This window comes from Antennarius striatus, chromosome 13 (assembly GCF_040054535.1).
Source record: "Antennarius striatus isolate MH-2024 chromosome 13, ASM4005453v1, whole genome shotgun sequence".
In the NCBI taxonomy this organism is placed as follows: domain Eukaryota; kingdom Metazoa; phylum Chordata; class Actinopteri; order Lophiiformes; family Antennariidae; genus Antennarius; species Antennarius striatus.
In genome coordinates this window covers 7755449-7768381 of record NC_090788.1, presented here as the reverse complement: position 1 = coordinate 7768381, position 12933 = coordinate 7755449, and the positions used below count along the sequence as shown (strand labels likewise).

At 40.3% G+C, this 12933-nt stretch overlaps 2 protein-coding genes across 3 annotated transcripts in view; both read left to right on the top strand.

The window, feature by feature from the left end:
* The first annotated feature begins 194 nt into the window (after positions 1 to 194).
* Positions 195 to 1304, top strand: LOC137606531 (gap junction delta-2 protein). The gene has a single exon (XM_068331811.1). The coding sequence runs from the start codon at positions 195 to 197 to the stop codon at positions 1302 to 1304; it is 1110 nt and encodes a 369-aa protein (XP_068187912.1).
* Positions 1305 to 9760: 8456 nt separating this feature from the next.
* The window catches only part of LOC137606302 (unconventional myosin-XVIIIa-like), a 49545-nt gene continuing 46372 nt past the window's right edge, over positions 9761 to 12933 (top strand). For both annotated transcript variants that reach the window (XM_068331506.1, XM_068331505.1), the window contains exons 1-3: positions 9761 to 9820; positions 10836 to 10859; positions 11539 to 12327. In XM_068331506.1, coding sequence (XP_068187607.1) covers positions 11650 to 12327 — 678 coding nt within the window. In that variant the 5' untranslated portion in view covers positions 9761 to 9820; positions 10836 to 10859; positions 11539 to 11649. The remainder of the gene's footprint in view (positions 9821 to 10835; positions 10860 to 11538; positions 12328 to 12933) is intronic.

Below are 12933 nucleotides of genomic sequence, written 5' to 3'. Positions count from 1 at the left end.
TTTTAGATAATAGTAGAGTACTGTACATGTGCAAATACGTCTGGTTTCTCCTGCCACCTTGTGAGTCATATATTTTCCCGTTAGGAATGCAGGATTCTTGAGCAACTCACTGAGTTATTGGTGATTTAGTTGTTGAGGAGAACATTCTGTCTCACTGCTATGTGTATTATTTTAACTACTGTGTTCCCACAGAAATGGGAGACTGGTCCATTCTTGGCCGCTTCCTAACGGAGGTTCAAAACCATTCAACTGTCATCGGCAAGATATGGCTGACAATGCTTCTGATCTTCCGGATTTTGCTTGTGGCCCTGGTGGGTGATGCTGTCTATAGTGATGAGCAGTCCAAATTCATCTGCAACACTCTACAGCCTGGATGTAACAATGTCTGCTATGACACTTTTGCTCCTGTCTCACACTTGCGGTTCTGGGTATTTCAAATTGTTTTGGTCTCGACACCTTCTATCTTCTACATTGTGTATGTCTTGCAAAAAATAACCAAGAATGAAAAGTTAGAAGTAAGAAAAGTAGAATCGGCACCTACGTCCTCAGTTTCACTTAAAAGTGACAAACACATTGGAGGAGACAAAGAAATGATGCTGGAAGCTGGCAGTCCTTATGACAACGCTTATGGCAACGAGGAGTGGAGCTCACAGGACGATCAGTGTGACGACCAGAGCAACCTGAACGAGGAAACAAGAGAGTTAGGAAAAGATCCAACCCAGCTTTCCAGCCAGGTGCTATTTATCTACATCATACATGTTCTGCTGCGATCCATCATGGAAATAACCTTTCTCATTGGGCAGTATTACCTATTTGGATTTGAAGTTCCACACCTTTTCCGATGTGACACCTACCCCTGTCCAAACAGAACTGACTGCTTTGTGTCTCGAGCGACAGAGAAGACCATCTTTCTCAACTTCATGTTCAGTGTCAGTCTCGGTTGCTTCATCTTGAACATTGTGGAGCTGCATTATTTGGGCTGGATATATATTTTCAGAGTATTATTTTCTGCATGCTGCACATGCTGCAATCCAGGTATAGGCTCTCTTAAGCAGGTGGAGTTTTACACAGACAACAATCCACTGTTGCTTGAACTCAAACACTCCTTACGTGGTAGGGTCATCTTGCAGACCACCTCTCCCTTGTCACGGGACAAGAGCAGCAGTAACCCAAACCAGACCCCAGCCATCTCCTTTGAGACAGACTCCACTTTGGAATGCACGTCAAAGAGAAATCCTGATGAGAAGGAACGCACCAAGGCTAGACTGGGCAAGCTGGGGCGGGGAAAGAAGTCATGGCTGTAAAACAGAATTCTTGCTTTATTGATAAAAACATTTGCATTTCTCGAATGAGAAGCTATAAAGTCAATGGTAAAAAAAAATGTTTTGTGTTTTAAGGGAGAAAGGGAAATAGATTTACAGTATTTGATTGTATAGTTTGAAGAATATTTCAAAAGATTTTTTAAACATGAATAAGCTTGAGTTATGGAATGATTTAGAGGCTATGCAAATTACTTAGCTTCCTTGTTTTATTGTGCAATGTAAAGTGAATCACTGATATGACTGTAGTGCAGCATTTTATAACAGATTTATAAAAGTCACGGAATTGTTATTTGTAAAGGTAGCTTAGCTACCCATATCACTGACAGAATGCTCAGCTTTCTTTGAAATGTCCAGATATAGCTTTCTGTAAAATTATCCTCCATGTTATATAATAATTATGTCCAAAATACATCAAGCCTTCCTTTCAAGGTATAATAAGAGCAGACGTAGCACAAGTATACTGAACATTTGACCTATTCATTGTAACATTCAAGAATATCTTAAAAACCCCAGAGGATACGATCATCATCATTTTCAAATCTTTAAATGAAGGTACACTACAGTAAGTGATCCAGTGATGAATCCCAAGACAAATGAAGGAACAGCTACCTGTGATATTTCCTGAAGCTGCTCAGTCAGTACCAGTAGGGGTCACTGCTGTCTAGTTTACATTTATGATGCCTTAACGTACTGTTGGAATTACTAAAATTTTCATTTTTGCGTATTCAGGACAAATAAGCTAAACAAACAACGTCGACACCCTTTCATTTATCTAAGATCTGAAGATGTAAGCAGCATAAGGGTAGAAACGGTAAAGGAGGCCAAGCGCTTCATTGTCTTTTTGATTTTGTGGTGTTTTTTCACTTTATGGTGCAAAAAAAGGTGCAGGTGCAAAAAAAACTACTTTGATTAGCAGTAAACACCATTTTGTCTTTCCGATCTACACACAACAAGTACCTCCTGTTTATTTAAATAAAAACCAGGACGCTAACTTGATTGTGTAAACCATCATGATTCCATAATATCGAAGCTTACTGGCAAGCATTTGAAAGCATCACGAGTACATCCTTCCACCTTCTGTCAATTCCGAGGAGGAAAATGCTGAAAACTTGGCGCAAGACATTAACGCGGTCTTCTTCTGGCATTTCTTGGTAGGTGACTGTCATGTCTAAAGATAGCTTTTAGCTTGCTTTGTTCTTTTATACGAATGCCATGCTTACATTGTAATAAAGGGTTCCCTAAGGTCAGGTTATAGAGAACGAGGGCAAAGCAGCTTTAAAAGAGGGCATTACCCAAGCTCTGGACCGAGCGATTAGCGCTCTTTATCGTGTGTATACTGTCATTCACTAACGCTAAAAAGTATCAAATATTTATCACAACCTGTCAAAAGTCATCAGGAGAATATTCACAGAACTCCTGTGAAAGTGTTAAGTGATTTTCTTTGGTTGTAACAGTGGAGGGGCTATTATAAATTATGTTTTAAGGCATGCATCGATGGAGAATTGTAAATGTCCTGCGTCACTTTGATAATGATGCTGGAATATTGTCATGACAACAAGGCAAATGAGGTCAAAGCTCTGGTATGTATGGAGAACAACTTAAAGAATGTCCTAACACAGGTTGTGTTCACACTGCACACTGCAGTTCAGTTCTGAACTTTTTTTTTTTTTTTTTTTTTTTTTTTACTCATATGTGATTTCTATGTTGTGGTGTTCTTTGTTTCAGAACAGTATGAGCATCAAAAATTAAATTAGTTTTGAGCTTTTCGATTATGATTTAAATTTCTTTTCTAATTCCGGTAATGTGACAGCAATGTGAACAGTTGGATCAGAATTAAAATGACTTTTCTACTGCATCAAAGTTTTGATGTTGGTGGTGGACAAAATCAGATGCGAAGAATCACACCAACTGTGTTTAGGGGGCACTAGATTTTAAAATCAATATGAACATCTATAATTTAAATCCAGTTTTTAATGTCTCCCTCAAACATAATGAAATTGATAATTTCCCCACTGTGGAACAAATAAAGGATTATCATATTGTATCTTATCTTAACTTAACTTATGATACAGAAGTGTAGACCCCTACGCTAGATATGCACAAGAAATAAATGTCAACTGTCGGAATTGGAATCAGAGTGAGGTCACTGTCTGAATTGTTTTGTTATCTTCTGCAGTGTGAATCCAGGTATGTGTTTAGAATGTATGTGCATGATTGTGCATGTACGTGATCTACAATGTAAATCTGGAGGAATTCCTGTTAGTAGTTACTTCTTTAAACATCTCTTACTTTTCCTCATCCCACAGAGGCCTTTATATCCATACTGTGGATGCTCTCATTTTCTTCTCCCTTCTCACTGGAAACAATTCACATTGATGAAAAATTGCAGCAAACCTCAAACATGTTTCACCTAATTAAGAAAGACAAAGAGAAAGAAAGTGACTTAGGAAGGAAGGAAAAGAAAGACAAGAAAGAGAAGAAGGAGCGTATGTCACAGGCAGAGCTAAAGAGTCTGGAAGAGATGAGCATTCGCAGAGGCTTCTTCAACCTCAATCGAGGGAGCTCCAAGAAAGACCCCAGGAGCCGCTTGGAGATCTCTAGTCCTATCCCAATTAAGGTGGCTAGCAACATGGAGCTCAGCCTGACAGACCTAGGGGTCGAACACCCTCCTGGCACCCTAGAGCAGAATACAGGCCAAATAAGTGTAGGTACCTCTGGTGAAAACTTGAAGAGAAATGAAATGCAACAAAGTCGTAGCTCTGTAAAGGAAAGAGCTGCAAAGTTTGGGGAATTGGCAAAGAGTTCCATTGTAGGCCAGAGGCATGTGTCATTTTCTGTGAAGATCAGAGAGGACTCCAGTGTGGTTCAGATTCCTGACATGGTCGAGAAGACCTTCCCTGGTGCAGACCTACAGCTGCCTTTAGTTGTTGCCCCGCCAATCCCCAGTCCAAGGGAGCTTGAGCTGCAACGACGCAACACTGGAGACTTTGGCTTCTCTCTGCGGAGAACCACGATGATAGACAGGCTGTCAGACGGAGGGGTTTGTCGACGTGTGGTTCACTTTGCAGAACCGGGCTCTGCATCCAAGGACAGGGCCCTGGGCCTTGTACCAGGAGACAGGCTGGTGGAAATCAATGGTATCAACGTGGAGAACAAGAACAGGGACGAGATTGTAGAGATGATTCGTCAGTCAGGAGAGATGGTCCGGCTGAAGGTGCAGACGATTTTGGAACTGAGCGAGTTGAACCGCATCTGGCTGAGGACAACGCAAGGTCTGCCGAAAGATGTAAGTAGTTCAAATTTACCTTTTTTGGCACATTCAGTCACAGATTCTAACTTGTAAACACAGATTAGCTGATTGTGTTTTATTTTCCAAATATATAAATTTCTCTGTCAATCTTCACAGTTTCATATTTTTGGAATTTATTCACCATATTTGAACTGGTGCTTCTGGCACATTTTATAGAAATGCGTATAGATCTGGGTAAATCTTTTTTTTTGGTTTAAAGATGCCTGGATTATGGAAAATCTGTATTGACACCAGTGATGCACTATTGTGTTTCTAACTGGCGGGCATGTGTTTGTGTGTGTTTTGAAAGCGAGAATGTGTTCTGGTATATATAATCCTCTCTTCCTCTCCTGAGTCTTTTGACACCAAACAATGGGACGCTGATGGAAACAACGGCCCTAACGCCACCACAGACCGCGACCATATGGTCATGTAAGACTTGTCCGGCAGCCCATTCAGATCCCTTTGCTTGGATAATCACGTGCAACATGTAAAGGAGCATCAAACTCAACTCTTTAACAGCCGGCACAACACTAGTCTGTAGTTTGATATGTGGATAGATAGTTTATACGGTGGATAAGATAAATTTTTATTTGTGCTTTTTCTACATCAATATTTGGTGGGAAAATTTTATATTTGTAAAACAATATTCGAAATTCAAATCATAGTCCTGAAAGTACTACTAATGCTACTAGTGCTGCTGCTGCTCCTGGTTTTTAGACCGTTTAAGAGATTTAAAATATATTTGTGATTCTGCAAGCCTCAGATGTTTGGCCAGGACGTTCCAGAGCAGAGGAAATTAAATTAAAAATGTTCCTCGTTTGTCCAGAACAGCCAGCGGGGCTCTGACCGAGGACTTTAGGCTGTGCCCTGGTTAATAGGGGGGCAGCAGTTCACTGATATAGCTGGGAGCTAAACTATAATATGCTTTAAAGTCATCAGCGAAATCTTAATTTCAACTGCAGCTACAACTGTTATTAGTCGAAGCTCATCAGTAGTGATTTCACAGTGCTTTGGCCCATGTAGGGAGAACGCCTCTTGGGTTTACTCTGTAATAATGAAACTAACAAAATAGAATAAAGCCTTTTAATTAATTGCCCCAGCGTATCAGTAACATCATTAGTGTAACTATGAATACAATATCACCCTTGAATAATTTCCGTTTAGAGCCAGAAAAGCAGAAAATGCTCATATAAAATGGCATTAATTAGATTAAAATGTGTGTATTTGTTCTGATACATTAAAGTAAGTAATATGTGAGGTGTGACTGGCATTTGGAGCCAGCAAAAAAAAAAAAATTGGCCGCACTGCATTGAGCTGCTTGTTAGATTACACATTACACAGTGACTGGTGTATTACATACATGTTTATGTACATAGCCAGACACAAAATGAATTCACAAGATGTGATCTTGACAAGACAGACCATTCTCAAAGCAGAAAATGACAGTATGAACATGACCCAGAACTGACTGTACTATTAATAAGTGTATATAAAAGGATCCAGATTCTGGATCTAAAGCTCGGCCATTCTATAAGAACCATGTCTGATGTGTTATTTCATCAGTGAAAATTTGCCATCATGCAAAAACATTTGCATGATGGCAAATGTTTTTGTTTGCTGAGTTTTTGATCAGATTTTTCATGCCACTCTCACATCTGTCTGAATTTGGTTAAATGTTTGCCTAGACTTGTGCAAAGGTTGTAACTGAGAACAAAAAGCGAGGCTTGCTCTTTAAAAACCAGCCCTTTACATCCTTAAATGAACACTTCACACAGTATCTCTGTCTGTGTTTTGGTATCTGTCTCTCTTTATTTCAGACTCACGATATCATGAAGGTGTTTGCATTCACTGAATACATCCCTCACTGGTTACACTGGACGCACTCCACACTCCAGCGGCACTACTGTAATTTATTTCACGGCTATGTTAAGTTTGGAGGATCATGGATCTTTTGTCCATTGGGTGGCAGCCATTGTCCACTCTTCATGAGACCAGAGCAACTGTACTTCTCTTTTGTTCCCTCTGTTTTCTTCTCCAAAACAAATGAAGGAGGGTCGACTAATCCTGTGTGTCTAAATGGGGAACAAAAGGCCATATATCTTACTGTTTGTGTGAGTGAATCCTCCATCTACTGATGGGAGTAAGCAGGGCTGTGACATTCTTTGTCTCACAAACATTTCTCAAAAGATCACCACAAATGAAGCAATCAGTTGCATTTTAAAACCAAACTGAGATACAAATTTTTGCTTCGAGACTCATGTCAGCAATGCCAAAAAGGCTGTCCCTGAAACTGTATAGTGTCTTTGTGAACATTGCAGGCCAGTGTGTTGTTATTATACAAGTGAGTTCACTTGGCAGAGCTGCTTTGACATTTGATGCATTTTATTGCTACGCATAATAACTATAATAGTGAGGGCATGAGATTTGTATTACTACAATCACTTTGCATCTTCATGACCTTTAAAAGTCAGAGGCTGTTTTGGCTGAATGTTATCGTTTTGTAGTTTATGAGCCTTCATTCGCCCGTTCCTTCTCTTTAAAGGGTTATCCTTTTACAGGATCATCAATCATGTTCACATTCACAACCCCAGGCAATTTCGAATTACAAATTCACCTACACTGCATGTTTTTGGACAGTGAGAGGAACCCATACAGACAAACAGAAACACAAAAAGCCCTAGAAAACTGGAAACATCCAGCTGGGTGACAAAAGTACTCCACGACTGTACTGCCCTACCAACACAATTTAAATATGTCATCATAAAAACAAATAGAACATGCAGATCCACATAATATTTCAATAATATCTCAAATATTCATTTGAGAAGCATTTTCCTTTTTACAGTAAATCTGAATCTCAGCAGGGCCTACAGCTATTACATGAAATAGAGGGCTATTTCATGTAATAGCCCTCTATCATTTAGAATTTGTCACATGCATTTCCTGTCTTTCTGCCATCCAGACACAGTTTTACCATTAGGAAATTAGCAAATGGTGTAATCTCTTTCCCGGGCTGCCCATGAAGATCACGTCATCTCCTTTCCAGGAGGGTGATGCTGCGGTTGCAGGCGGTATTAGCACAGGCGTGGATTAGAAGGAGGCGGGGCTTTTAAGTATAAAGCTGTTTAGAGGCTGCTCTTAAAATGCCGTTGTCCAATCCCTTCTGTTTTAAAGTGTGTAATATTTTGTAATTCAATTCTTGCTTCTTTGTACAGTTGTTAATGTGACTGAAGTCCAAGTCTTGTATAATAAGGGATTATTGTTTAATGACATATTAAGGCAGAATATTTGATGTGTTGAGTGACACTTTTCAGCCATATTTCATCAGAATGTCAAAACTTTATTTATGATGAAATTGTATTTATTTATCATTTGTGAGACATGCGTTCTGCATATTTTATATGCATGATGGAGACTTAGAATGTGCTCTGCTACCCCTCCCAAATGCATAAACCACAGGTGAGATCATACCATTTTTAAATTCTCTGCTCCTAAATCCTGTCTGCATGGCCCACTTTCAAAGAAGATGGTCTGATTTCAAGGCCTATTTACTATTACTGAGTAAAAAATGGGTCATTCTGGACATGACTGATGTGCAATGATTCATTTCTGTGTGTACAGTACCTCCCAAAGCATGAGAAATATCTTTGCAAAAATGTTTTTTTCCAAATGACCTTCATCAATTAACATTACATGTACACCACCTTAGTTCCTGTGTTCAGCTCTGTTTTCATACAATATTGGCAACATGAATGAAACAGATTTCTGCCTCCAGAGGGAATTAAGTGGGACGGAATAAGCAGTGTTTGTGGCGGATAGCCCTTAATCTATGGTTTTCGTAGCCATGCATGGACAACCAGCTGACATTATGCTGTGTCCCAGTGGATTGTGGGACTGTGGATTAGCAAACTGTGCTGGGCGGACCAGTGTGGATGAGTGTTTGGCTGGGTCACACTTTTTTCAGGAAGATTCTATTTTTGCAATAAGGCGGATGAGTACATTATTGTCATTTATGTCTGCTGATTCTTGCTGACTGAGTTCACTCCATTGCACTGTACTTTGTACACAACTGCAGATTATCTAATAAATTTAACAGTTCAAGAGTTTATGAAGAGAAAGAGGCTGCCCAAGATTGGATTAGTCTCTAAGCTTGTTGTGTGGTTTCACTCCATGGCACTAATGAGCCGAATACAAACCTCCAGACATCACATGTTTTGATCCAATTGGATTTACATCGTTTCACTTTTGATTTCACTTCAAGCAGACTTTTTGTGACCTCTTGTTTTAATGGGGGGGGGGGGGCAGCTATAAAAGGATATCCGAATAGTCTGTGTCATTTTTAAAATCTCTGTGCTTGTGTTCTGTAAACAGTGCTCAGTGCTGCAGTGTGGTTTGGTGCTAAACAATACAGCATATCAAATGTAGGTCAGTAGTGTGCCTCTGCAAAATTGAATCTTACATTAGTTTATGGCTCCCTCTTGTGGTTCAGACGGCAGTGGGAGAAATAAGCCACTCAAATATTGAAGACATGATATGATGACAACTGATCCATGCTTTGGTTCTCTGCTACTCTTACATCTTCATCTAGGTTAGTGCTGGAAGAATAGGAATTGTGTTAATATTTCCTTATATAAAAAGCCTCTCTTGCAGTGAATAAACATGATGATTGTACCTGTATGACATGCTGATACTTGCATGCATTCTTCACTTTTTTTCCCTTAAATATATTAATCAATTTGTTACCGTAGAGTGAAACAAAATATATACAAATTTTCATTCAGCTTTGAGTGTCCATAAATCTACAGTATAAGTCTCATCCTCTATGTTGTTGCTGTTTTTCTGTCTCTTTCAAAAAGGAACAAATAAACATTTGTTTGTCACCTGATAAGGCAGACTACGTCGGTGATTTCCCGTCAGCGGTGTTAAGAGTCCGACTTAAGTGATATGGTTTGTGCACATTCTATTTGTAGCCTGTCTGTATCCCGGCAGCTGTCCCTCTTCTATCTCCTCTCATGTTACCCCACTCCTCAGATGAGACTACAGCTTTACTGTGCTGTGCTGACTGCAACCCTGCCCCCAAGGTTGCCCTCCCACTCATTTAAGAATAGTCAGAGTGCTCTGTTTGCGGACCCTGGTCCTACCCTGCCAAGCTGAGAGTGCACTGCACAAAGCGAAAATTGGAAGGTTAACCAGGCCTGGAGAGAAGGTAATGGCCTCAAGCCTCTGGTGGACTGTGTGTGTGGTGAACAGTGTGATGTGTTCAGGGTATACACGCTCTGTCTAGCACTTCCATTTGGGCTCTGGTGGCATCAGAATGGCCTCCTTTCCTGCTGAAACTATTAATAGTAGTGGACTCTGATGAAACGGGGGCCAGAGATGGTGAAACACATTGCCACTCAACTCATTTTGCTTTTACTCTTCAATGCTTTTAAAGGATAATTTTTAGTTTAGAATCTTTTGGGCATTATACAAATTAGAGCTAGTTGTATGTTTTACTGGTTATTAAGTACAGTGATGGGTGGAAATTGGCAAGAATAATCCCAGTAACTTGAATTATTTTTTTTAATGTTGTGTGGATCATAAATTTCCTGATGGATTTTGTGTCATCATTACAAATGAAGCTAATGACCAACATTGTATTTAATCATTTTAGCGGCTGAAGTACAGAATGGTTTTTCATATATGTAGTAATTTGTTGAAATTTACGCCACACATTGAAGACTTCTAGTCTTGTCTCCAATATGCCGTTCTTTCTAGAGCTTCATGTTCATGTGTTCCATCTGTTTATTGCAGTGTATAGAAATCAAACCATTCGATGATGTTCATGTGTTCTGTCCTCAGTGCTGCATGGTCCCACCTCCCTGTTGGTGTATGACCTGTCGTTTGCAGAATTATAGATCCCAGTAACCCACCGCTCAGCCCTAAATTGCCTTTCTTCATTGCACCACTTACAACATCTTGCTCTTCCAGACTCTCATTTGTTTCTGTCACCATTTCACACATTTGGTCTCCACATCGCCCAGCTTGTTCCATGCTGTCATCATGGCGTACAAGTCACGCTTTTCATTCTGGGAGCAAAAGGGAAGTCTCACTTTTGCTGTGTGCTTGTTTTTGAGTTTTATTTTTCATCTGCATGCGGACTGTCGTTGAATTTGTGATCTTTTTCTTTGGCTGGAGTTTGTGGTTTGATCTTTATTTTTTTGTTACTTCCTTTCGTATAGGTTAAAGTTGAGAACAAGCCAGATGTAAGTGTCTTTGCATTGCGTGTTTTTAAAAGCCAATTCCCAAAATGCAAACTGATCTTTGTGCTGTATTAAAGGATGGTAGAAATTGGCCAATCGTCATGATTGTCGTTTTCTGCAAGCTTAAGTTGGTAAAATTTTTCATGGTCCTGTGAAATAACAGGTCTATGTTGAATTTTGGATTAAATGATAAGACGTATTGCTCAGCTATCACCTGGTCTGAGGTCATTTTTGCTTATAGAGTAAGAACTGTTTCAGTATCACAAACAATTTCTTATCACATTTAGTCTTTTTTAATGTCAATGCTAATGTCAATATCACTAAAACATAAATATATATTCCTGTGATTTAAAAAAAAAAGTTTTCTGTTAATGCTTCTAATTATTGTTTCCTGGACATAATGTATGTATACTTTGGAAAAAATGTGCCCTATACACAGCCAGTTGTGTATTTAAATAACACTGTTATTTAAATTTTGGATTAAAGCACTTAATTTAAAATGCTCAGGATTTTTAAATAAACTACTACATGAGGGTTTCTAGAAATGCTAAAGGGAATGCAGCTGATATAAATCCATAGTCCTTTATGGGTCTCTGAGCCCAGAACCTTCTGCTGAAATCTTTGATGGTCAACTTTTTCAGTACTGGGTGTAATCTGTGCTGTTGTCTTTGTTTGTATCCAGTCTGATGTAGACAGTAGCCAGTCTCAGGTGGTCCCTAAACCTGAGCTAGACTCTAGAAGCGGTCCACACTCGACTGCATCAACAGCTGAAGGACCCGACAGCGACGTGGACATGGGCGGTTCCGACACCCCGAAGGACGAGCAGGGTTCTAGTGGTAAAAAGGTGGTGAGGGTTGTGAGACGAGTTGTTAGACGTGTAATTCCAGCTGGTACCGAACCGCAGAACCAGCTGGCTGTTTCTGAGGCTGCTAAAACTGCCTCAGCTGCAGAGTATGTGCTCAGAACCACAACAACTTCTAATGTAGACAAGGATGATATCTCCATGGGCCTGACTAGCCTCATGCGCAGAAGTCGAACTAAGGAACACCGGCCTCGCACCCGAACCCAGGACCATAAAGAGGACACGAAGGAAGAGGTTCAGCAGGAAGATGAGAAAGAAAAGACGGAGCAAGAGGATTTAAAATCTGCTGCAGAAATAAAAGAGGAGGCCAGCACTACAGCACCACAGCCTGCCCCGCCAAAGTCTAACCCCTTAAGTCCTCCAGTGGGGTTCCTACCCACTCCCAAACCCGACCCTTTGGCCCCACCTGCTGGTTTCATTCCTGCCCCCAAACAGAATCTCTTGATTCCTCCACCTGGATTTATCCCAACAAGAAAAACCAGTCCGGTGCAACCAAATCAGAATATCCTGGCACGACCTCCAGGATTCATTCCTGTCATCAAGACAGATTCCCTGGCTCCTCCGGCGGGCTTCATCCCAAAGCCTCGTTCATCCATAAAGAAACTAGAGGTACTGAGTGAACCGCATGCATGTGTGCTATACTTAACCTCTGGGTGACGCACGCTGCATCATAACAACACAGGTACAACCCATCACATCCTCAAGTTGAGGACTGCTTTTGGATGTGGGGCATCTTCACTTTTTCTTACAACTGCCATCTTAATTATCCTCATCAATCATAATAGCCTTTCTATAATGAAGTCACCCTGAATGTATGAAGAGAGGAAGGGCGCATGTTCTGGATCAAGATCAAGCTTCATCAGGTTGTGCTCACGGATTACAATGTGGCCCATTGGAGTTTTCTCTGAGCATCGAACTGTGACTCATTTCTGTCACCTTGTGGAGGCAGGGGATTGAAAATGTGATCTATCTGAGGCCACTGAGGCTTAAAGACGTTTTTGGGTACTTCAGTGTTTCCAAGAGACACCCACAAAATTTGGTGATCCTTTAACTTTTTGTTCAGGGAGTAAAGAGAGTCTTTTCTCAGGGGCGTGTGTTTTCTTTCCTGTAGGGAACATTTTTCAGCATTAAATTTGCATTTCTGCTCTTACTAGACCCACAGCACCATTGGTATTTAGATTGTATAAAGTTACAGGAAGTCAATTTTGGGTTGTT

Bases quoted from the DNA above. Each gene is read 5' to 3' on its own strand.
- LOC137606531 (XM_068331811.1), top strand. From the start codon at position 195: ATGGGAGACTGGTCCATTCTTGGCCGCTTCCTAACGGAGGTTCAAAAC.